The sequence below is a fragment of the Salmo salar genome, chromosome ssa04 (genome assembly GCF_905237065.1).
Source record: "Salmo salar chromosome ssa04, Ssal_v3.1, whole genome shotgun sequence".
Lineage (NCBI taxonomy): Eukaryota > Metazoa > Chordata > Actinopteri > Salmoniformes > Salmonidae > Salmo > Salmo salar.
Genome location: NC_059445.1, coordinates 33,297,544 through 33,322,971, shown reverse-complemented (window position 1 = coordinate 33,322,971; position 25,428 = coordinate 33,297,544). Strand labels below are relative to the sequence as shown.

General features: G+C 41.5%; 1 protein-coding gene across 1 annotated transcript; it reads left to right on the top strand.

Annotated features, from left to right (window-relative positions):
* The first annotated feature begins 10,168 nt into the window (after positions 1 to 10,168).
* LOC106602851 (trafficking regulator of GLUT4 1) lies at positions 10,169 to 19,311 on the top strand. Its single transcript, XM_014195786.2, has 3 exons — positions 10,169 to 11,317; positions 18,987 to 19,110; positions 19,250 to 19,311. The coding sequence occupies exons 1-3, from the start codon at positions 10,928 to 10,930 to the stop codon at positions 19,270 to 19,272; spliced, it is 537 nt and encodes a 178-aa protein (XP_014051261.1). The 5' UTR covers positions 10,169 to 10,927; the 3' UTR covers positions 19,273 to 19,311.
* Positions 19,312 to 25,428: the final 6,117 nt, after the last annotated feature.

Sequence of the window (25,428 nt, the reverse complement as noted above, 5' to 3'; positions counted from 1 at the left end):
GTTAGATTAAGGAGATGTTTATCTTTCAAAGGGTGTAAGATAGTTGTATGTTTGAAAAATTTGAATTTTGACATTTATTTGGTTTCAAATTTGCCGCTCTTGAAATGCACCTGCTGTTGATAGGGTGCACCACGGGTGGCACGCTAGCGTCCCACATAGCCCCAAGAGGTTTTAAGACAGCAAGTCAACATCTAACCATCTGCGCAACATGCTCGAAATTACAATGACCTTGAATAGGCCTGTCATGCCAAATAATGTCTCCCGGCCAAATAGTGTCCCCCTCTGCGTCACAATGGGATTCGATAAACTATTACCGTACTTTGCTATATCAACGGTGTGATGACCTAATGATCAGAATTTTGGAGATCATTACAGCCTAAATTACTGTCACGCCCTGACCTTAGAGAGACGTTTTATTTCTCTATTTGGTTAGGTCAGGGTGTGATGTGGGGTGGGCATTCTATGTTGTTTATTTCTTTGTTTTTGGCTGAGAATTTTTCCTAATCAGAGGCAGCTGTCTATCGTTGTCTCTGATTGGGAATCATACTTAGACAGCCCTTTTTCCACCTGTGATTGTGGGATCTTGTTTTTGTGTAGCTGCCTGTGAGCAGCCCCAGAACGTCACGTTTCGTTTTTCTCCTGTTTTGTTGTTTTGGTGAGTTTCATTTTCATTAAAAGATGTGGAATTCCATCCACGCTGTACTTTGGTTTATTTATGATCGGGAGTTTGAAGATAGAGAACGTGACAGAAGATCCCACCACAAAAAGACCAAGCAGTGTGCGCCTACGTGGAAGACGAGTTGGACGTGGGAGGACATCCTGGACGGCAAAGGATCCTGTATGTGGGAGGAGATCCAGGCCGGAAGTGATCGCCTCCCATGGGAACAAGTGGAAGCAGCGAGGGAGGAACAGCGATGAGATCGGGAGTCATGGCAACGACGGAAGCCCGAGAGGCAGCTCCAAAACATTTTTTTGGGGGGCACACGGGGTGATTGGCGGAGTCAGGGTTGAGACCTGAGCCAACTCCCCGTGCTTACCGTGGGGAGCGTGTGACCAGTCAGGCACTGTGTTATGCGGTGATGCACACCGTATCTCCGGTGCGCATTCACAGCCTGGTGCGCTCGTTGCCTGCGCCCCGCATTTGCCGGGCTAAAGTGAGCATTCAGCCAGGACGGGTTGTGCCGGCTCAGCGCTCCTGGTCTCCAGTACGCCTCTTCGGTCCAGGATATCCTGCGCCAGCTCTACGCACTGTGTTGCCAGTGCGCCTGCACAGCCCAGTTCGTCCTGTGCCAGCGCCCCGCACTTGCCAGGCTAAAGTGAGCATCCAGCCAGGACGGGTTGTCCCAGCCCTACACTCCAGACCTCCAGTGCGCCTCCACGGCCCAGTATATCCTGTGCCAGCTCCACACACCCGGTCTCCAGCGCGTCTCTCCAGTCCGGTGAGACCTGTTCCGGCTCCACGTACGAAGCCTCCAGTGATGATCCATGGTCCGAAGCCTCCAGTGATGATCCATGGCACGAAGCCTCCAGTGATAATCCATGGCACGAAGCCTCCAGTGATAATCCATGGCCCGGAGCCTCCAGTGATAATCCATGGCCCGGAGCCTCCAGTGATAATCCATGGCCCGGAGCCTCCAGTGATAATCCATGGCCCGGAGCCTACAGTGATAATCCATGGCCCGGAGCCTACAGTGATGATCCATGGCACGGAGCCTCTAGTGATGATCCATGGCCCGGAGCCTGTAGTGATGATCCATGGCACAAAGCCTCCAGTGATAATCCACGGCCCGGAGCCTCCAGTGATGATCCATGGCCCGGAGCTTCCAGTGATGATCCATGGCCCAGAGCTTCCAGTGATGATCCATGGCCCAGAGTTTCCAGTGATGATCCATGGCGCGAAGCCTCCAGTGATGATCCATGGCGCGGAGCCTGTAGTGCTGATCCATGGCATGGAGCCTGCAGCGACGGTCCCCAGTCCAGAGCTTCCGGCGACAGTTCCCAGTCCAGAGCTTCCGGCGACAGTTCCCAGTCCGGAACCTCCCGAGACGGCCCGCAGTCCGGAACCTCCCGAGACGGCCCGCAGTCCGGAACCTCCCGAGACGGCCCGCAGTCCGGAACCTCCCGAGACGGCCCGCAGTCTGGAGTCTCCGGCGATGGTCCCCAGTCCGGAGCCTCCGGTGACGGTCCCCAGTCTGGAGCCTCCAGCGGGGGTTCCCAGTTCGGCGCTTCTGGCGTTGATCCACGGTCCGGTTCCTCCGGTGACTATCCACGGTCCGGTTACACAAAAGCGGAGGGATCAGCGGGCGGAGCGAACCGGAGCCGCCACCAAGGGTAGATGCCCACCCGGACGCTCCCCTATAGGTTCAGGTTTGCTGCCGGGAGTCCGCACCTTTAGGGGGGGGAGTACTGTCACGCCCTGACCTTAGAGAGTTGTTTAATTCTCTATTTGGTTAGGTCAGGGTGTGATGTGGGGTGGGCATTCTGTTGTTTATTTCTTTGTTTTTGGCCGAGCATGGTTCCTAATCAGAGGCAGCTGTCTATCGTTGTCTCTGATTGGGAATCATACTTTGATTGTGGGATCTTGTTTTTGTGTAGCTGTCTGAGCAGCCCCAGAATGTCACGTTTCGTTTTTCTCCTGTTTTGTTGTTTTGGTGAGTTTCATTTTCATTAAAATATGTGGAATTCCATGCACGCTGCGCCTTGGTTTATTTATGATCGGGAGTTTGAATATAGCAATGATGAAAAGAAAGTAATTGTCACGTTCGCTATATGCAATCAAGGCTGATTTCCGCGACAATTTTGCTGTTTCAACGAGTTTTGTTTAGCTAATTAAATGAAAACATTGTTAACATTACAACATGAAATCCATGTCTTAAACATTGCTACGTTTCGGAAATGACAAAGAAAATGTGTAATCTGCTTGTCACATTAAAGTTACTTAATTTACAGATCACGAAGTCAGCTACTTTCCACTCCATTCATATGCAAATCCATTTGATTCATACACTGGCTTGTCTGGCTGTCATGTTTTTATTTTAATCTGCCCTTCCCTTACATTAAGATTTAAATACATAAACTTTGATAGTTTTTTTGTGCACTTCGCAATCATAGACTAAAATACTGAAGAGGGAGACTGCAAAGTCCAGACAATGCTGCTCTCTTTGTTCTGAGTGTTTGTACTGCTAGTGTTTTTAGTTAATCTGTGTATCTCACATATGTGCCTAGTATGATAGAGCAAGAAAACTTTCTTAGCAGAAAATGACATCATGACAACAACAGTAGCTGTAGATGTAATGAAACGTTCGAGGTTGGTAATGGAGGATATCAGCTGGATCCACATCTGGGTGTTGTGCAGAATCCCTAGCTCCTGGAGAACAGGAGCAGAGTTAAAGGGAACAGAGTAGGAGACAGAGACGTAAACAAGCAAACACACAGGTTACACTTTAATGTGAGAAAATTTGATGGTTTAGGGCTGTGTTATAAATGGGAGAAATGTACTTTTCAACACTTTTGGAAGGTATACCCTTCCTCAAGCTGGTCCTCCTCCAACTCAGTGAATCAGACTGATCCAAACTCACTGGTTTTGGTGGATGGGATACCTCCTGGGGGGCTCAGACAGTCGATGGTCCTAAAGTCATTTGGAGAGGTAAATTGAAGAGGTACATTTTTATATGGTCCCGTGTGGCTCAGTTGGTAGAGCATGGTGTTTGCAACGCCAGGGTTGTGGGTTCGATTCTCACGGGGGACCAGTACGGAGAAAAAATGTATGAAATGTATGCATTCACTACTGTAAGTCGCTCTGGATAAGAGCGTCTGCTAAATGACTAAAATGTCAATGTAATAAGCTTAGCATAATTATCTTTCTTGCTTTCTCAAATGTCAACCAAAGTTTAACATACTTTGTCTATTGGGATTCACTGAAGTGTAGGGCTTCTGTGCTTCTAGTGGTCGACCGTCCAACTGTAGAAGATTTTTGGCTTCCACCGAAGTAACCCTAGGAAGACAAAGCAAAAAATGTCAGTGTTAGGGAAACTAACACTAGCAGCAGGTTATTTTGTGTACAAATGCCAATAGTTATTATATTCACTTTAACCTCTTACATCTAGACGTTCCGCTAGCGGAACACCTGCTCCAATATCCAATGATAGGCGTGGCGCGAATTACAAATTCCTCAAAAATACAAAAACTTCAATTTTTCAAACATATGACTATTTCACAGCATTTTAAAGACAAGACTCTCCTTTATCTAACCACACTGTCCGATTTCAAAAAGGCTTTACAGCGAAAGCAAAACATTAGATTATGTCAGCAGAGTACCAAGCCAGAAATAATCAGACACCCATTTTTCAAGCTAGCCTGTTGGGGCTCGGGGGCAGTATTGAGAAATTTTGAAAAAAATATGTGCCCATTTTTAACTGCCTCCTACACCAACTCAGAAGCTAGGATATGCATATTATTAACACATTCGGATAGAAAACACTCTGAATTTTCTAAAACAGTTTGAATGGTGTCTGTAAGTATAACAAAACTCATATTGCAGGCAAAAACCTGTGAAAAATAGATTTAAAAAAAAATGAATTTTGTGACTGTACTATTTAGTGTCATTGTTTTATAGATACCATAGTGAGAAAGGATTCATTTCGCAACTCCTACGGCTTCCACTAGATGTCAACGATCTTTATAAAGTTGTTTGAAGCGTCTATGATGAACAGAGACCGGATGACAAGGAAGAGAAGTTGACCTCCCTGGGATGTCGTCACTTCATTATTGGCTGCACCTGCGCAATCATGTGATGCGATACATTTTTCAAAGACGTTTTTCAAGACACAGGAGAGGTCGGGTTGAAACATTACTGATGTTTCACGTTAAAAATGGCTCTAAAGATTGATGCTAAACAACGTTTGACATGTTTGAACAATGTAAATAGATTATTTTTTTACTTTTCGCCGTGACTCCCCCCGCGCTACTTTTTAGTAGCCTACCGAAGCGCTAACAACTTGGAGTTATTGGGACATCAATTATGAACTTTGTTGAAAGAAACCACATTTGCAGTGGACCTGGGATGCGTGGAATTGCCAATGGATGAAGAGAATCAAAGGTAAGGGAATATTGACAATAGTAATTTTGATATTACATGGTTACAAGATGGTGCTAACCTGTATAGCCTAGCCTATTGTTCTTAGCACAGCACCCGGTTTATTGCAAATTGTGATTTCCCAGTAAAGTTATTTTGAAATCTGGCATTGCAGTAGCATTTACGAAATGTTAAACTATGAATATTTGAATGACAATAATATAATTTACCAATGTTATCGAATAGTAATTTTGTGATTTGTAACGTTGTTCACCGGAAGCATTTGAGAGAAAAAAAAAAATCTGATTTTCACCGCTTCGGTAAAATGCTGTTTTTGGATATAAATATGAACTTGATGGAACAAAAAATCCATGTATTGTGTAACATAATGTCTTAGGAGTGTCATCTGAGGAAGATTGTCAAAGGTTGGTGCATAATTCTAGCTGGTTATCCGCTTATGGTGTCTTTGAATTGACAAAACATTACACACAGCTATTTTCAATGTACTCTCCTAACATAACCTAACTTTATGCTTTCGCCGTAAAGCCTCTTTGAAATCGGACAATGTGGTTGGATTTAGGAGATGTTTATCTTTCAAATTGTGAGAAATAGTTGATTGTTTGAGAAATTGAAATTATTAGATTCTTGCAGTTTTTGAATTTCCCGCCATGGTCTCTTGACAATGAATCCCGATATCGGGATAAGATCCCCAACAGGCTAGCATATAATGTCACAAAAACCCAGAAGACAGCTAAATGCAGCACTAACCTTTGATGATCTTCATCAGATGACACACCTAGGACATTATGTTATACAATACATGCATGTTTTGTTCAATCAAGTTCATATTTATATCAAAAAACAGCTTTTTACATTAGCATGTGACGTTCAGAACTAGCATACCCCCCGCAAACTTCCGGGGAATTTGCTAACAATTTACTAAATTACTCACGATAAACGTTCACAAAAAGCATAACAATTATTTTAAGAATTATAGATACAGAACTCCTCTATGCACTCTATGTCCGATTTTAAAATAGCTTTTTGGTGAAAGCACATTTTGCAATATTCTAAGTACATAGCCCAGGCATCACGGGCTAGCTATTTAGACACCCGGCAAGTTTAGCACTCACCAATATCAGATTTACTATTATAAAAGTTTGATTACCTTTTGTTGTCTTCGTCAGAATGCACTCCCAGGACTGCTACTTCAATAACAAATGTTGGTTTGGTCCAAAATAATCCATCGTTATATCCGAATAGCAGTGCTTTGTTCGTGCGTCCCAGACACTATCCGAATGGTAAAGAAGGGTCGAGCGCATGGCGCAATTCGTGACAAAAAAAATCTAAATATTCCATTACCGTACTTCGAAGCATGTCAACCGCTGTTTAAAATCCATTTTTATGCCATTTTTCTCGTAAAAAAGCGATAATATTCCGACCGGGAATGTCCATTTAGCTAAACAGAGGAAAGAAAACAAAGCTTTCGGTCGACGCGGGCACGAGCCTGAGTCTCACAGTACTGTAACCAGCCACTACCCAAACGCGCTACTTTGTTTCAGCCAGAGCCTGCAAAGCCACGATTCAGCGTTTTGCCGCCTTCTGAGAGCCTATGGCAGCCGTAGGAAGTGTCACGGGACAGCTAAGATCCTCACTCTTCAATAAACAGAGACAAGAAGAACGACACCTTGTCAGACAGGCCACTTCCTGCATGAAATCTTCTCAGGTTTTTGCCTGCCATATGAGTTCTGTTATACTCACAGACACCATTCAAACAGTTTTAGAAACTTTAGGGTGTTTTCTATCCAAAGCCAATAATTATATGCATATTCTGGTTATTGGGCAGGAGTAGTAACCAGATTAAATCGGTGTCACAACATCCACAGAAGGGGGCGCCTCTCCTCGGTCGAGCGGCGCTCGGCGGTCGTCGTCGCCGGCCTACTAGCTGCCACCGATCTGTGTTTCAGTGTCTATTAGTTATGTCTGGTTTTTGTTTGCACCTGTTTTGTGTTTTGTCATTAGTGGGGGGGTTATTTAGTCTGTCTGTGTTTAGCTAGGATTTTGTGCGGGATTGTTCGTTGTTACGTGTGGTGTTACTTTTATTATCTAGGCATTAGGGTTGCCGGGCTGCGCCCCGTCTGCCTTTTGAACGGAGCTTCTTTTTGTCAATTTTTCTGACTGTTATGCTCCCAGCCGTATGTGAAACTTACCCGTGGATTTATTAAATTAAGATTGTTCCAACGGACCTCAGTCTCCTGCGTTTGACTCACTCCTTAAACTGTTCATTCCGCTCGTGACAATCGGGTAAGTTTTTTATCCAGCCGTGAAAATACTGCCCCCTAGCCATAACAGGTTAACAGATGGTGACCTCAGTCATACGCTTCACCCCGAAATAGTCAGCATGCACCTCGGTCAACACGGCCTCCTCCTCCTTAATAAAAATCACCCTCCTGTGTGGCTGGCCATCCTTCCCCCGTAGGTTGATATGATTGCCTAACAAGTTGGAAGAGAAGAGTTGTTGAAATACACAACTTGAGGTTTAACTTATAGCTAGACACCTCAATATGACAGACATATAACTATATCAGTGGAGGCTGCTGAGGGGAGGACGGCTCATAATAATGGTTGGAATGGAGTCAATTGAATGGTATCAACCACATGAATGGTATCAACCACATGGATACCGTGTGTTTGACACCATTCCGTTTACTCCATTCCAGACATTATTATGAGCCATCCTCCACTGAATTATGTGTATAACTAGCATCTAGCTAACGTTAGATGGAAAATGGTTGTTGAAAAATGGTTGTACACAGCTAAATCCGTCCAGTTATCTAATAGAAGGTAACTGCTTAACGTTACCCTGAATTGTGAATTTCTCTGAATGTTGCGGCTCTGGTCTAGATAAGTGGTGTCTTCATAGTACTTTGCCTGGTTGGAAAGATAAAAGAAAATTTCCTCGAGGGATTCCATTGAAGTGCAAGCTACATACAAACAGAAAGCTCCAGTAACAGTTACAGTAGCTTGCTAGCTAGCTAGCTAATGTTAGCTAAATAAAACTGTCTGGATGGCTAGTACTTGTGTGTACTATACTTGTGTGTTTATCCTCCCACTTGAGGATGACATTGAGGATGACACCCGTATGGTAGACCCCAGTCAGTGATGTTGACCTACATCTTATCTGTTTTTGTAAACTCAACCAAGTTAACCCAGATGGTATACTTTTGCGGGGCAAGTGCTAGCAACATTGAGTGGAAATAGTGAGTGTGGATTCACGGGTAGGTAATTCAAGCCTATGTAATCTCGGGACACCCAGAGCATCTGTCCACAAGAAATTAGAACTTTGTGGTAGTTATTACTTAATAGGATGCAGTTGTGAACAAACAAAACACTACATTTTTGAATTTAGTGGAAACTTGCCCAATTGTAACAAGCATAGTAACAAGCATTTGTTGTTACACCTCTGTAAATAGACCGCAATTACCACCAGTCACATGTTACTACAGTGTAACTATGAGTTATTACAATGAACTACAAAATTTACACTGTAATAAGGACCCCTTAACCTCTCTGGGCCAGTGGGACGCTTGCGTCCCACCTACTCAACAGCCAGTGGAATCCCGTGGCGCGATATTCAAATACCTTAGAAATGCTATTACTTCAATTTCTCAAACATATGACTATTTTAAACCATTTTAAAGACAAGACTCTCGTTAATCTAACCACACTGTCCGATTTCAAAAAGGCTTTACAACGAAAGCAAAACATTAGATTATGTCAGCAGAGTACCCAGCCAGAAATAATCAGACACCCATTTTTCAAGCTAGCATATAATGTCACATAAACCCAAACCACAGCTAAATGCAGCACTAACCTTTGATGATCTTCATCAGATGACACTCCTAGGACATTATGTTATACAATACATGCATGTTTTGTTCAATCAAGTTCATATTTATATGAAAAAACAGCTTTTTACATTAGCATGTGACTAGCATGTGACTAGCATTCCCACCGAACACTGCCGGTGAATTTACTAAATTACTCACGATAAACGTTCACAAAAAACATAACAATTATTTTAAGAATTATAGATACAGAACTCCTTTATGCAATCACGGTGTCCGATTTTAAAATAGGTTTTCGGTGAAAGCACATTTTGCAATATTCTGAGTAGATAGCCCGGCCATCACAGGCTAGCTATTTTGACACCCACCAAGTGTGTCACTCACCAAACTCAGATTTACTATTAGAAAAATTGGATTACCTTTGCTGTTCTTCGTCAGAATGCACTCCCAGGACTTCTACTTCAATAACAAATGTTGGTTTGGTTCCAAATAATCCATAGTTATATCCAAATAGCGGCGTTTTGTTCATGCGTTCAAGACACTATCCGAAGGGTAAAGAAGGGTGACGCGCCCGGCGCGTTTTGTGACAAAAAAATTCAAAATATTCCATTACCGTACTTCGAAGCATGTCAAACGCTGTTTAAAATACATTTTTATGCGATTTTTCTTGTAAAAAAGCGATAATATTCCGACTGGGAAACCCTGTTTTCGTTCAAAGACGAAAAAATAAAAACATGGTGTCGGCTCGTGCACGCGCCCCAGTCTCATTGTTCTCAGATCGACCACTATCCAAATGCGCTACTGTTTTTCAGCCATGGCCTGCAAAGTCACCATTCAACGTTCTGGCGCCTTCTGAGAGCCTATGGGAGCGTTAGAAAATGTCACGATATGCGAGAGATCCTCTGTTTTGGATAGAGATGATCAAGAAGGCCAAGAAATAGTCAGAGAGAGCGCTTCCTGTTTGGAATCTTCTCAGGTTTTGGCCTGCCAAATGAGTTCTGTTATACTCACAGACACCATTCAAACAGTTTTAGAAACTTTAGGGTATTTTCTATTCAAATCAAACAATTCTATGCATATTCTAGTTAATGGGCAGGAGTAGTAACCAGATTAAATCGGGTACGTTTTTTATCCTGCCGTGCAAATACTGCCCCCTATCCCCAACAGGTTAAAATGAAGTGTTACCGACCTGCTCTTGTGGCAGCAGGTCACATATTTTGTTGCTGTGATTGCACACTGTGATATTTTGCCTAACAGATGAGACAGTTTGTCAAAATTTGATTTGTGTTCAAATTCTTTGTGGGTTTGTGTAATTTCAGCGAAATATGTGTCTCTTATATGGTCCTACATTTGGCAGGATGTTAGAAAGTGCAGCTCGGTTTACATCGCTAACTATCTCTCTGTCTCTGTCTCACTCTCTTTCCCATACACATTTTTAATACTAATCGTTTAGTCTTAGACACAGGCCTAGGATAGTGATCCACTTTAATGTCTCTGGCGCATGTAAAAATTGTCAAATTAGTTTGACGTGTTTTTAAACATTGTTTTTGCTCTGTCGTGTTATGTAGCCTAATGCAGTGGTCCAGAGACTGAGGGGATGCTGATGGTTATAGGGAGTGGTAATACACACAAGGGGTTTCCATTTGAAGCAGGGCGTGCACAAAAAGCAGGGCGTGCACATACCAGTGAAGACTGGAGAACCGGGTGGAACTAGAGAGATACATCAATATCATCACGCGTACATTGGACATATTGGCAAGATTCAATTGCTTGGTTTTTTAGTGTACCATTCAATAACTTTGTATTAATATTAGATATGTTATTTTATCATATCTAATCAAATTAATGTGTTCAAATGACTGTTAATGCTGATGACGACCGCCCAAAGGAGAGTTACTCATCTGACACCCTGATTTCATCAAAGAAAAGCTCATACAACGTTTAATTCAAAAAGTGATTTCCGACGCTTGTCTAGGAGGAATATATAGAAATTTGTATCTAAAGAATGGCTATCAACACGGATGCTGCGTTTGGTAAAAGCGCCCTGGGGGAGAGGGAAGTCTCACATCCCACCGACTTCCAAGACACAGAGAAACTCCTGAGCGCCGTGACCACCGAACCCACCGGGGAAAGCAACCTCAAACCATGCGACACATCTCTCAACTTGAGAAGCAGCATCCATTCCCTGAATGCCGAGCTGGACGGACATCAATCGCCATTAAGGTCAGGCACCGCGACCATGTCCCCGTCCCAGCTGAGCTTCGGACCCCCCCTCCTACTCCGCTCCCCGGTGCCACCCGGTTCAGAGCCGCCGAGCTACCTGTGGCTTGCGGTGTTGTCGTGCTTTTGTCTTGCTGTGCCGGTGAACATGTTCGCGCTGTGGTATGCTCACATGGTAAGTTTTCTTGCTTTGGTCTGTGGTATGGTAAGAACATAACTTAATCATCTTCTCTAGTGCTTTGTATCTGGAATATCACCAATCTTGCAGGCCGACCCAATAACATCACCATATATTAGTGCATTTAGGGGGATTTTGAGAGATGGTGCGGTGCATTTTCTAAGATTGTTTGCTTTCAACCCATAGTAATATGTATGTGTGGGAAGGGCCAGCCCTAACCGTTTGGGGGCCCTAAATGAGATTTTGTGGGCAAATGCTGGAGAGACATTTTTTAGTTTTTAAGTTACTTTCCTGCAATTCCAAACCAAGGGGAGTAGAGACACATTTTGCCATTTTAAAGCTAACTTTCTGTAATTCTACACATTTTGTCCTGCGGCAGAGAGAAGTTTAGCAATTTTATAGCAAATTTCATGCAATTCTACTCAGTTTGCTATGGGGCAGCTAATTTCCTGCAATTCTACCCATTTTGCAATGGGGTGGAGAGGCATTTTTGCAGTTTTAAAACAAATTTCCTGTAATTCTACACATTTTGCCAAGACTTATGCCATGTTAATTATATCTGAGTTAGAGTGACGAACAAAGTCAATGTGGGCCTCCTGGAAATCGGGGCCCCTGGGCACATGCCCTGCGTGTCCGGATGGTATTCGGCCATGAGTACTACAAGTTTAGATAGTCTAGCAAGCTAACTTACCAATCCAAAAATGGTTTGCTGCCATGGCTAATTGAGTGACTTTCAGTGACTGACATAACAAGACAAAAATTGATGATGCACAACCCCAACTGTGTTTCTGGGGGTTGGGAGCCCACTAGCATCCGGGGGCCTGTCATGCCAAATAATGTCCACTGGCCAAATACTGTCCCCCTCTAGTCACAATGGAATTCGATAAACTATTAGCGTCCATTGCTATATCAACGGTGTGTTGACCTAATGATTATAATTTTGGAGATCATTTCACCATAAATTATGTTCTTGTCGTCATCGCTATGCAAACAAGGCTGATTTCCGCAACAACAAGTTTTGTTTAGCTAATAAAATGAAAACATGGATTCTAACTACTTTTTGGGACTTTGTTAACGTTACAACATGAAATCTGTCTTTAACATTGCTACGTTTTGGAAATGGCAAAGAAAACGTTTAATCTCCTTGACACATTAGTTAATTAACTTACGAGGTCAGCTAATTCCCACTCCATTAATTTGCAAATCCGTTTGATTCATACACTGGTTTGTCTGGCTGTCATGTTTCTCTTATCTACAGTGAAATAATATAATTTCCGTTGACTATTATTATTCTTTTTTTTTCTATCTCACACAGCTCATTAGTACACCCTTGTGGTTGAATATATATGTATCTATTATAGGTCCTGGGATACAACAATGAATCATGTGGAACAAATAAATACCATCAAATGATACCTTAATTTACAATATTGAACACCTTATGAAACAGCTGTGAAAACCAACCTGGCAATATTTAAGATTTTAATACATAAACTTTGTTTTTGGTACAGTTTTGTCGATTAATTTATTTGAACAGATTATTTCTTTGGACACTCAAATGGCAATCAGACTGAAATACTTAATTCTGGTTTGTGGAATAAAGAGGTGGGTGCTATGTGGTTGGGAGGTTCTGCCAGGAACTTGTTCTCAACAGGTAGTCTTGGAAATGGGACTTTAAGAGGGAGACTGCGAAGTCCAGGCACTGCTGCTCTCTTTGTTCTGAGTGTTTTCATTGCTAGTGTTTTTGGTTAATCTGTGTATCTCACATATTATATGCCCAGTATGATACAGCTAGGAAACTTTATTAGCAGATAATGACAACATGACAAGCCAATAACAGTAGCTTTAGATTATGTAATGAGATGGAGGGGATGTGGTGAGTGGGCAGATTGTTGGGCAATCAGAAGTCACTAGATGCAGAATTTTGTCTGGAGGGAGAGGAGAGAAAGAGTTAAAAGATGAGGAGAAAAGAAAGGCAGAATCAAGAGATGCTTGATCAGGTGCTGCGGCTAATTCTTCCTGTCACTTGTCCTCGACAGGCAGCCAGCCGCAGTCAGGGTTTCAATAACATGGGCCTGGTTTAATTGGAAGCCCTCTCACAATGTCAAGGTACAGGCCAATAATTTTTGATATAACCCAGTTTGATTAAGGCCTTTAACCCCCTACTCTATCTTTGTAGTGTTTGACCTGATGGGGTGTAACGAGTTCGCTGAGAGTCAGAACGCAAGTTCAAGGAGTGAGTGTTTTAATAAATAAAAGAAACAATGAACCCAAAAAACAAACAAACGCACCAACTTGAAAACAGAGTCATTAACACCTGAGGAAAGAACCAAGGGGAGTGACAGATATAGGGAAGATAATCAAGGAGGTAATGGAGTCCAGGTGACTGTCATGAGGCGCAGGTACGCAAGACGATGGTGACAGGTGTGTGGGATAATCAGCAGCCTGATGACCTAGAGGCCGGAGGGGGAGTATACGTGACATGGGGCTTGGATAGGTGTAGCAATATGGTGATGACTCAACCCTACTGTGTAATGGACTCTGGGAGACTTCTGCCATATTACATACACAAATCTAGAACCTCCAGATATGCAAACACTAACTAGAAACCAATGTCCAATTCCATACCAACCCCGGCCTAAAATTTGATTTGGAATTGGACACAAAGATTAATGGCTAGGGAGAAGGGGTTTAAGGACCAGTAAGAAACTGGGCAACTGAACAGTCAATTTCAGTCAATTGAACATTTTACTTGCAATGAATACATTTAATATGCAAACATATACATTTACAGCCAATTCGAGCAAGTTTCAAATATTTACCAGCAAACAAAAAAATATACAAATATTTACATGCTTGTAAATGTTACTTGAAATACAAGACAGATACATATGCTATATACATACCAAACAACTTACCAACTTCATAGCCAATGTCTACAGGAAAACACATCAATATACAAATTTAATGAAAAATGGTTGTTAAATGTTTGTACATAAATCCTTCCAGTTATCTAGCAGTAACAGTAATAGAAACTAAATGCTTATGTTACCCTGAATTGTGAATTTCTCTGCCCCCCCTACGAATGTTGCGCCTGTTGTCGAGATCAATGGTGTCTTCATAGTACTTCGCCTGGTTAGGAAGATAAAAGAAAATCTCCTTGAGGGATGCCATTAAAGTGCAAGCTACATACAAACAGAAAGCTGCTACAATAACAGTTAGCTAGCTAGATAAAACAGAAAGCAGCTACAATTAGCTAGCTAACTTAGATAACGTTAGCTAAATAAAACTGTCACATCTAGTCTAATGGACTTTTTATTTTGCCATATGAGTTCTGTTATACTCACAGACACCATTCAAACAGTTTTAGAAACTTTAGGGTGTTTTCTATCCACAAGTATTAAACTGATTTATGTAGAAGTGACACACATACACATGTAGGGCCGACTCCAAGCATAAGCGACATCAGTGATTGCTTAGGGCCTGTCATGCCAAATAATGTCCTGTGGCCAAATAGTGTCCCCCTCAACGTCACAATGGGATTCGATGAGTTCTAACTTCTGTTGCTAGAGCTGTTGCTAGAACTTGCAACATTCTAACCGGATTATGTATTGAACCAAAGTGTCCGTTGCTATGCTGGTTGCATGGTTACTTCGTAGCGGTCGCAAAGGAACCAGGACGCCAGCAGTTCTAGTTCACCTCAGAAGCGCTCGCTCAGTCCACGCAGAATTATTACCTCAGAATTGCTCTCCAAGGACGGTGTTTTTGATGGTGACAACCTGCTGACTACCTGCTGCTTCAGAGGACCGAGAACACTGGAAAGAGAACACTATTTCTTTACCAGGAAAATGACCTTACACTCAACGTCAACAAAACAAAGGAGATGATCATGGACGTCAGGAAACAGCAGAGGGAGCACCCTCCTATCCACATCGACGGGACAGTAGTGGAGAAGGTGGAAAGTTTTAAGTTCCTCGGCGTAAACATCACAGACAAACTGAAATGGTCCACCCACACAGACAGCATGGTGAAGAAGGCGCAACAGCGCCTCTTCAACCTCAGGAGGCAGAAGAAATTTGGCTTGTCACCAAAAACACTCACAAACTTTTACAGATGCACAATCGAGAGCATCCTGTCGGGCTGTATCACCGCCAGGTACGGCAACTGCTCCGGCCACAACCGTAAGGCTCTCCAGAGTGTAGTGAGGTCGGCACAATGCCTCACCGGCTGCAAACTACCTGCCCTCCAGGACACCTACTCCACCTGATGTCACAGGAAGGCCAAAAAGATCATCAAGGACAACAACTACCCGAGCCACTGCCTGTTCACCCCGCTATCATCCAGAAGGCGAGGTCAGTACAGGTTCATCAAAGCTGGGACCAAGAGAATGAAAAACAGCTCTCTCAAGGCCATCAGACTGTTAACCTCTTGACGGTCGCCTAGGATAGGGGGCGCCACAGCGCATTTTGAAAATAATTAGTGCCCATTTTAAACGGCCTACTACTCAAACTCAGAAGCTAGGATATGCATATAATTAACCCCTGTGCGGCCTCGACATCCAGCGAAAAATCATATCGCCATTAGCATAACAAAATGTAATATTTTTTTTTTTCATTTTTTTTCTCCAAATTATATCGTTTTATAGATACACCTCTCCTGAATCGAACCACGTCGTCCGATTTCAAAAAGGCTTTACAGCAAAAGCAAAACATTAGATTATGTTAGAGGAGTATATCGTAAAAGTAGCCACATAGCCATTTTCCGACCAACCACATGCATCACAAATAACCAAAAAACAGCTAAATGCAGCACTAACCTTTGACAATCTTCATCAGATGACACACCTAGGACATCATGTTACAGAATACATGCATTCTTTTGTTCGATAAAGTTCATATTTATATATAAAAACAGCATTTTACATCGGTGCGTAACGTTGACTAACTATTTTCCCTCAAATGCATCCGATGAAACAGAGCTACAATTTACTAAATTACTATTCGAAAACATTTTTAAAATGTAATATTGTCATTCTAAGATTTATAGATGAATATCTCTTGAAAGCACCTGTAATGCCAGATTTAAAATTAACTTTACTGGGTAATCATACTTTGCGATGAAAGGGGATGCGATACTCTGAAAAATAGGCTAACGTTACAGGTCAGCGCCATCTTGGAACAATCGCATATCACATCTAGTCTTGTATACTATTGTCAATAATCCCTTACCTTTGGTTGTCTTCATCAGAAAGCACTTCCAGGAATCCCAGGTCCACAACAAATGTATTTTCGTTCGAAAAAATTACTCCTTTATGTTCCAAGAGCTTGTTCTTGTTAGCGCGTCTGAAGGCTTATCCAAATGCTACGTCGGCCACGGGACAGCCATTTCGAGAAAATGCATTTTTTTTCCATTTAGGTTTGTTCAAACATGTCAAACGTAGTATAACATGAATCTTCAGGGCGTTCTTCAACAAGAGAGCCAATAAGATTCGAGGGGGACGATTGCATTGTGTTTCAAAACGTTTCGAAAGGGGAGGGTAACCAGGGGCGCCGGCGTCATAATGGTGATGGCCCTCTCCATGTGATCACGTTCCACAGCGTCTCATTCATTCATTTTTAACAGTAGGAGACTCAAACCACTTTGTAAAGACTGGGGACATCTAGTGGAAGCAATAGGAAGTGCTCAATGAACCATAGCTCACGGTGTGATTAATAGGCAACGTGATGAAGTTGAGTTCGCAATTCAGAATTCCACTTCCTGTTTCCATCTGTCTCGGGGTTTTGACTGCCATATGAGTTCTGTTATACTCACAGACACCATTCAAACAGTTTTAGAAACTTTAGGGTGTTTTCTATCCACAAGTATTAATTATATGCATATCCTAGCTTCTGAGTTTGAGTAGTAGGCCGTTTAAAATGGGCACGACTTTATTTCAAAATGCGCTGTGGCGCCCCCTATCCTAGGCGACCGTCAAGAGGTTAACCTCTTAGTGACCCCTTCGAGATAGGATCCCGTTAACGGGATCGTTTGACAAAATAGCATGTCGCGAAATTCAAAACAGCAAAAATATCATAATTTCAATTTCTCAAACATACGACTATTCTACACCATTTTAAAGATACACTTCTCCTTAAACCTCTTACATCTAGACGTTCCGCTAGTGGAACACCTGCTCCAATATCCAATGATAGGCGTGGCGCGAATTACAAATTCCTCAAAAATCCCAAAACTTCCATTTTTCAAACATATGACTATTTTACAGCATTTTAAAGACAAGACTCTCCTTTATCTAACCACACTGTCCGATTTCAAAAAGGCTTTACAGCGAAAGCAAAACATTAGATTATGTCAGCAGAGTACCCAGCCAGAAATAATTAGACACCCATTTTTCAAGCTAGCATATAATGTCACAAAAAACAAAACCACAGCTAAATGCAGCACTAACCTTTGATGATCTTCATCAGATGACACTCCTAGGACATTATGTTATACAATACATGCATGTTTTGTTCAATCAAGTTCATATTTATATCAAAAACCAGCTTTTTACATTAGCATGTGACGTTCAGAACTAGCATTCCCACCGAACACTTCCGGTGAATTTACTAAATTACTCACGATAAACGTTCACAAAAAACATAACAATTATTTTAAGAATTATAGATACAGAACTCCTTTATGCAATTGCTATGTCCGATTTTAAAATAGCTTTTCGGTGAAAGCACATTTTGCAATATTCTGAGTAGATAGCCTGGCCATCATGGCTAGCTATTTTGACACCCACCAAGTTTAGCCCTCACCAAACTCCGATTTACTATAATAAAAATTGGATTACCTTTGCTGTTCTTCGTCAGAATGCACTCACGGGACTTCTACTTCAATAACAAATGTTGGTTTGGTTCCAAATAATCCATAGTTATATCCAAATAGCGGCGTTTTGTTGTGCGTTAAAGACACTATCCGAAGGGTTATGCGCCCGACCCGTTTCGTGACAAAAAATGTCAAATTATTCCATTACCGTACTTCGAAGCATGTCAAACGCTGTTTAAAATCAATTTTTATGTGATTTTTCTCGTAAAAAAGCGATAATATTCCGACCCGGAGTCGTTGTTTTCGTTCAAAGACGAAAGAATAAAAACATGGTGTCGCCTCGTGCACGCGCCTCCAGTCCCATTGTTCTCTGATCAACCGCTATCCAAATGCACTACTGTTTTTCCGCCAGGGGCTCCAAAGGCATCATTCCCTGTTTTGCCGCCTTCTGAGAGCCTATGGGAGCCGTAGGAAGTGTCACGTTACAGCAGAGATCCTCAGTTTTCAATAAAGAGAGTGTAGAAGGCCAAGAAATGGTCAGAGAGGGCACTTCCTGTAAGGAATCTTCTCAGGTTTTGGCCTGCCAAATGAGTTCTGTTATACTCACAGACACCATTCAAACAGTTTTAGAAACTTCAGAGTGTTTTCTATCCAAATCTACTACTGGACACAGAGACATAAATATGGTATCCACGAGTTCATCTCACTCTGGGGAAGTGGATAAAGGGCCTCAATGCCAAAATCCCAAAGTATCCCTTTAAATAAATGCTTTAGTTACCCTCTCTCATTGCCCCTCATTCCCTCTACTCTGTCTCTCTCACCCAACTCCCATCTCTGTCTCTCGCTCACTCTCTAGTCGCAGTCTGTTCTCCAGACCGGGGATGTAGAAGGAGCTAAGAGGCTGGGTCGTCTCTCTCTGCTGCTCAGCTGTATCGCCATGTTCCTGGGTGTGGCCGTCATCATCTTCATAGTGGTCACAGGTAGGTTAACCACACACACACACACACACACACACACACACCACTTGTCATACTGTATCTAGTATCATCTAGATCTATTGTATTCTAACTCTCTCTCTCTCTCTCTCTCTCTCTCTCTCTCTCTCTCGCTTTCTCTCAGGAGACATCCTCAGATTAAAATAAATGAGCATTGAGTAGAGGTGGAACAAGCTTAATACCAAAGAAAAACAACACTGAAAACAGAAGTCATGAATGAATTCAAGGCAAACCAAAGAATAGAAGCCATCACTTACATTCTGCGAGAATCTGCTCTGTTATGATCCAAAGCCCAAAGGGAGGAAAGTAGAATGAGTGAAATATCTTTGACTCTAAGCAAGGCTACTCTGGAACAACAGGAAGAACTCCATGATCAAATAATGTAACAGTACTACCGTAATCTATTCACACGCATTACAAATGTATTTCATAACCTAGGTACCATATATCAGTGTGCGTCCATGTACATTTTCTAAAGAGTATAAAATAGTCTTAACTGCTGATGAGTCTCACAATGGACTGTCATGGCCGTCATTCCTCCAGTGTCTCTTAGGGTGCATCTCAAATGGCACCCTATTCCCTATAAAGTGCACTACTTTAGACCTGGGCCCATCAAGCCCATAGAGCTCTGGTCAAAATTAGTGTAAACAGTGCCTTGCAAAAGTATTCACCCCCCTTGGCATTTTTCCTCTTTAGTTGCATTAGAACCTGTAGTTTAAATTAATTTTTATTTGGCTTTCATGTAATAGATATACACAAAATAGTCCAAATTGGTGAAGTGAAATGAAAAAAATTACCTGTTTAAAAAAATAAACGGAAAAGTGGTGCGTGCATATGTATTCACCACCTTTGCTATGAAGCCCCTAAATAAGATCTGGTGCAACCAATTACCTTCAGAAGTCACATAATTAGTTAAATAAAGGCCACCTGTGTGCAATCTAAGTCTCACATGATCTGTCACATGATCTCAGCATATATACACCTGTTCTGAAAGGCCTCAGAATCTGCAACACCACCAAGCAAGCGGCATCATGAAGACCAAGGAGCTCTCCAAACATGTCAGGGACAAAGTTGTGGAGAAATACAGATCAGGGTTGGGTTATAAAAAAATATCCAACACTTTGAACATCCCACAGAGCACCGTTAAATCCATTATAAAAAATTGAAAGAATATGGCACCACAACAAACCTGCCAAGAGGGGGCCGCCCACCAAAACTCACAAACCAGGGAAGGAGGGCATTAATCAGAGGCAACCAAAGAGACCAAAGATAACCCTAAAGGAGCTGCAAAGATCCACAGCGGGGATTGGAGTATCTGTCCATAGGACCACTTTAAGCCGTACACGCCACAGAGCTGGGCTTTATGGAAAAGTGTCCCGAAAAAAAACAATCAAACACGTTTGGTGTTCACCAAAAGGCATGTGGGAGACTCACCAAACATATGGAAGAAGGTAATCTGGTCAGATGAGACTAAAAGTGTGCTTTTTGGCCATCATGGAAAACGTTATGTCTGGCGCAAACCCAACACCTCTCATCACCAGAGAATACCATCCCCACAGTGAAGCATGGTGGTGGCAGCATCATGCTGTGGAGATGTTTTTCATTGGCAGGGACTGGGAAACTGGTCAGAATTGAAGGAATGGTGGATGGCGCTAAATATAGGGAAATTCTTGAGGGAAACCGGTTTCAGTCTTCCAGAGATTTGAGACTGGGATGGAGGTTCACCTTCCAGCAGGACAATGACCCTAAGCATATTGCTAAAGCAGCACTCGAGTGGTTTAAGGGGAAACATTTAAATGGCTTGGAATGGCCTAGTCAAAGCCCAGACCTCAAACCCATTGAGAATCTGTGGTATTACTTAAGGACTGCTGTACACCAGTGGAACCCATCCAACTTGAAGGAGCTGGAGCAGTTTTGCTTTGAAGAATGGGCAAAAATCCGAGTGGCTAGATGTGCCAAGCTTAAAGAGACAAAGAGACTTGCAGCTGTAATTGCTGCAAAAGGTGGCTTTACAAATTGACTTTGGGTGGGTGAATAGTTATGCACGCTCAAGTTCAGTTTTTTTGTCTTATTCTTGTTTGTTTCACCAAAAAATATTCGGCATCTTCAAAGTGGTAGGCATGTTGTGTAAATCAAATGATACAACCCCCCCCCCCCCCAAATTTTTTTTAAATTCCAGGTTGTAAGGCAACAAAATAGGAAAAATGCCAAGGGGGATGAATACTTTCGCAAGCCACTGTATAGGGAATAAGGTGACATTAGGAAAGCATCCTTAGAGGTTTAGCTATGACTGATGGCATGAGAATAGATGGGGCATGTGTTTTCATGTATGTTTGATTCCTGTGGTGTTTCCCAGAACTAAGAATATATAAATAGCTTTGAAGAATTATAACAGCGTTTCTAACTCTTCATGGTGAGGATTGCTGGCTTGTCATTGTTCAGTAAAAATATATATCCATTCATCTTGCACTACTATGCTGGCATATCACAATACCTCTCCTTTAGTCCTTGATCCAGGACCAAGTTATGATAATCTTAAGGCTAGGTGTCCCGCTAGCGGGACAACTTCCGGTGAAACTGGAGGGTGCGCAATTCAAATAAATATTCATAAAAATTGTGGTTATTAAAAATGTAGGTACATATAAGTGTCTTATATCGGTTGAAAGCGTAAATTCTTGCTAATCTAACTGCACTGTTGGATTTACATTAGCTATTACAGCGAAAACATGCCATGCGATTGTTTGAGGATGGCGCCACACATCAAAATATTTTACCACCGGCACAGGTTTCATAAATTCACAAATGGCGAATTAAATATTCACTTACTCTTTGAAGATGTTCCTATGATTTGTCATCCAAAGGGTCCCAGCTATAACATGTAGTGTCGTTTTGTTAGATAAAATCCTTCTTTATATCCCAAAAAGTCAGTTTAGTTGGCGCCATCGATTTGCGTAATCCACTCGTTCAACATGCAGAGAAACGAATCCGAAAATCTACCCCTAAACTTTGTTTCAACAAGTCAAAATACGTTTCTATTTACTCCTCAGATACCCTAAAATGTAATCAAACAGTAATATTTCTTACGGAAAGAAGTATGTTCAATAGGAAACCGATTTTAGCATGTGCGTCCTGTCTTCATGGCGAGCACCAACACGAATTTTCCAAGACTGTGTCCCTGCAATAAAACTGATATTTCTTATTCGTTTTGGAAGTTCCACGCCTAAAACCTTGAACATAGACTGCTGACACCCTGTGGAAGCCATATGAATTACATCCTGGGAGCTAATTTTCAGTATGCCCTTATACTTGCCATTGTAAGAGCATGCTCTCTCTCTTAAAAGGGTTTTCTTTGGATTTTCTCCTACCATATCTTTTGTTATATTCTCCTATATTATTTAAAAATTTCTGCAAACTTCAAAGTGTTTTCTTTCCAATGGTAACAATTATATGCATATCCTGGCTTTAGAGCCTGAGCAACAGGCAGTTTACTTTGGGCACATCATTCAGGCGGAAATTGAGAAAAAATGGCCTAGCCCTAAGTTAAAGGCCCAGTGCAGTTAAAATTATGTTTTGCCTGTATTTTGTATTAATACTGTAAAACAGCTGAAGAAACTAACACTGTGTTATTCCTAATAGTTGCTGGTTGAAAATACAATTTTCACAGGGCCTTCTAATCAAAAGGTTTGAATTGGCTGGAATTTCGGCTTTGACATCACCATGTGGTAAATTTGTTAATAGACCAATAACAAAAAGAGTTCCAAACCTCTGCCAAAATCAGCTAGTTTTCAGTTTTCCCCTCCCCACTCAGACCTCTCGTAACAGTCCTATAATTTTTCTTCTCCCATAAAAAGCAATTAACGCCAAATTGAATGGAAATCTATTACAGTAAGGTACTTAATTGTTACCCAGAAATGATTTCATTTTGATATAGAAACAGCTGCACTGGGCCTTTAAAACACCTTAAGAGTTGAAATCTCTGTATTGAGACAATGATACTAAATATGTAACGGCAACCATGTTTAATACTACTACACCATTCCTCTGTATCCACTCTGCACTCTGTCTATACACTTTAATTTGAATGGTTTTCTATGCCATATTTTTGCACGTCTGAAATAAACTTGAATAAGCATGGGGAACTGGTGTGTGAGCTTGTCAACGGAATCCCTCCCTCCACACACATTAACAGTGTGTTCCAATGAGGCTCAAAAATACATTTTTACACTTAGATTTTTCAAAATGAATATTTTGCAAAATGAATATTGAACTCAACTTAAACAGTATTCCAGATAAAATGATGATTGTCATAGTTATCATGTCATTAAGCTTTGCTCTCTTTAGAGTGGTACCAACATGGCAGATCGAGAGCTTGGGACCATAAGGTTATATCTGCAAAAATATGATTCTGAGACAATTGGTGTCATTGATTTTTATCTTGTATTATTTTGAACTTAACAGCATGAATTGGGTATTTAGAGTACTATAAAGGTTAAATACATTTTTTTTAAAACAAGGCTATTTCAATAACTCCATTTTCACAAAAATGTCGAGATACAAGTGCCTTCAGAAAGTATTCACACCCCTTGACCTTTTCTAAAATAAAAATTACAGCCTGAATTTGAAATGTATTAATTTGAGATTTATTTTGACACAGGCCTTCAAACAATAATCCATCATGTAAAATTGAATGTTTTATTTTTTTATTTTTTACAAATTAATTAAAAATGAAAAGTTGAAATGTCTGAGTCAATAAGTATTCAACCCCTTTGTCATGTTAAATAAGTTCAGGAGTAAACATTTGCTGAAAAAGTCACATAAGTTGCATGTACTCACTCTGTGTGCATTAATAGTGTTTAACATGATTGTTGAATGACTACCTCATCTCTGTACCCCACACATGCAATTATCTATAAGGTCCCTCAGTTGAGCAGTGAATTTCAAACACAGATTCAATCACAAACCCAAGAAGGTTTTCCAATGCCTCACAAAGAAGGGCACCTAATAGTGGGTGGGTAAAAAAAGCAGAACTTGAATATCCCTTTGAGCATATCAAAGTCATTAATTACCCTTTGGATGGTGTATCAATACACCCAGTCACTACAAAGATACAGGTGTCCTTCTTAACTCACTTGCCGGACAGGAAGAAAACGCTCAGGGATTTCACCATGAACAATGGTGACTTTAAAACAGTTACAGAGTTTAATGGCTGTGATAAGTGAGGATGGATTAACAATATTGTGGTTACTCCACAACCTAACTGACAGAGTGAAAAGAAGGAAGCTTGTACAGAATGAATAATATTCAAAAACATTCATCCTGTTTGCAACAATGCACAAAAGTAATACTGCAAAACATTTGACAAAGTAATTCACTTTTGACCTGAATACAAAGTGTTTTGGTTGGGGAAAATCCAATACAAAACATTACTGAGTACCACTCTTCTTATTTTCAAGCATAATGTTGGCTTGCGTCATGTTATTTGTATTTGTTTTTATTAAGGATATTAGCTACAGTACTCTTCTTTTTCATCTTGGCACTCTCGCCCACCTCTCCGTCTGTCTCTACACCTCTCCGTCGGAGCCGGTGTAGTATTAAGGATCCCAAATAAAATGTGCTTCACGGTTGGGATGGTGTTCTTTGGCTTGCAAGCCTCCCCCTTTTTCCTCCAAACGTAACGATAGTCATTATGGCCAAACAGTTCTATTTTTTGTTTCATCAGGCTAGAGGATATTTCTCCAAAAAGTACGATCTTTGTCCCAATGTCCAGTTACAAACTGTAGTCTGGCTTTTTTATGGCGGTTTTGGAGCAGTGGCTTCTTCCTTGCTGAGCGGCCTTTCAGGTTATGTCAATGTAGGACTTGTTTTACTGTGTATATAGATACTTTTGTATCTGTTTCCTCCAGCATCTTCACAAGGTTCATGAACGTGGTACCTTCAGGCATTTGCAAATTGCTCTCAAGGATGAACCAGACTTGTGGAGGTCTACAACATTTTCGGAGGTCTTGGCTGATTTCTTTTGATTTTCCCATGATGTCAAACAAAGAGGCACTGAATTTGAAGGTAGGCCTTGAAATACATCCACCTCTAATTGACTCAAATGATGTCAATTAGCCTATCAGAAGCTTCTAAAGCCATTACATCATTTTCTGGAATTTTCCGAGCTGTTTAAAGGCACAGTCAACTTAGTGTATGTAAACTTCGGACCCACTGGAATTGATACAGTGAATTACAAGTGAAATAATCTGTTACTTGTGTCATGCAATTACTTGTGTCATGCACAGAGTAGATGTCCTAGCCGACTTG

Excerpts from the sequence above, each read along its gene's own strand:
- LOC106602851 (XM_014195786.2), top strand. The coding sequence starts at position 10,928 with ATGGCTATCAACACGGATGCTGCGTTTGGTAAAAGCGCCCTGGGGGAG. Across the intron at positions 11,318-18,986 it reads CGCTGTGGTATGCTCACATG|TCGCAGTCTGTTCTCCAGAC; the intron begins GTAAGTTTTCTT and ends CTCACTCTCTAG. Across the intron at positions 19,111-19,249 it reads CATCTTCATAGTGGTCACAG|GAGACATCCTCAGATTAAAA; the intron begins GTAGGTTAACCA and ends GCTTTCTCTCAG.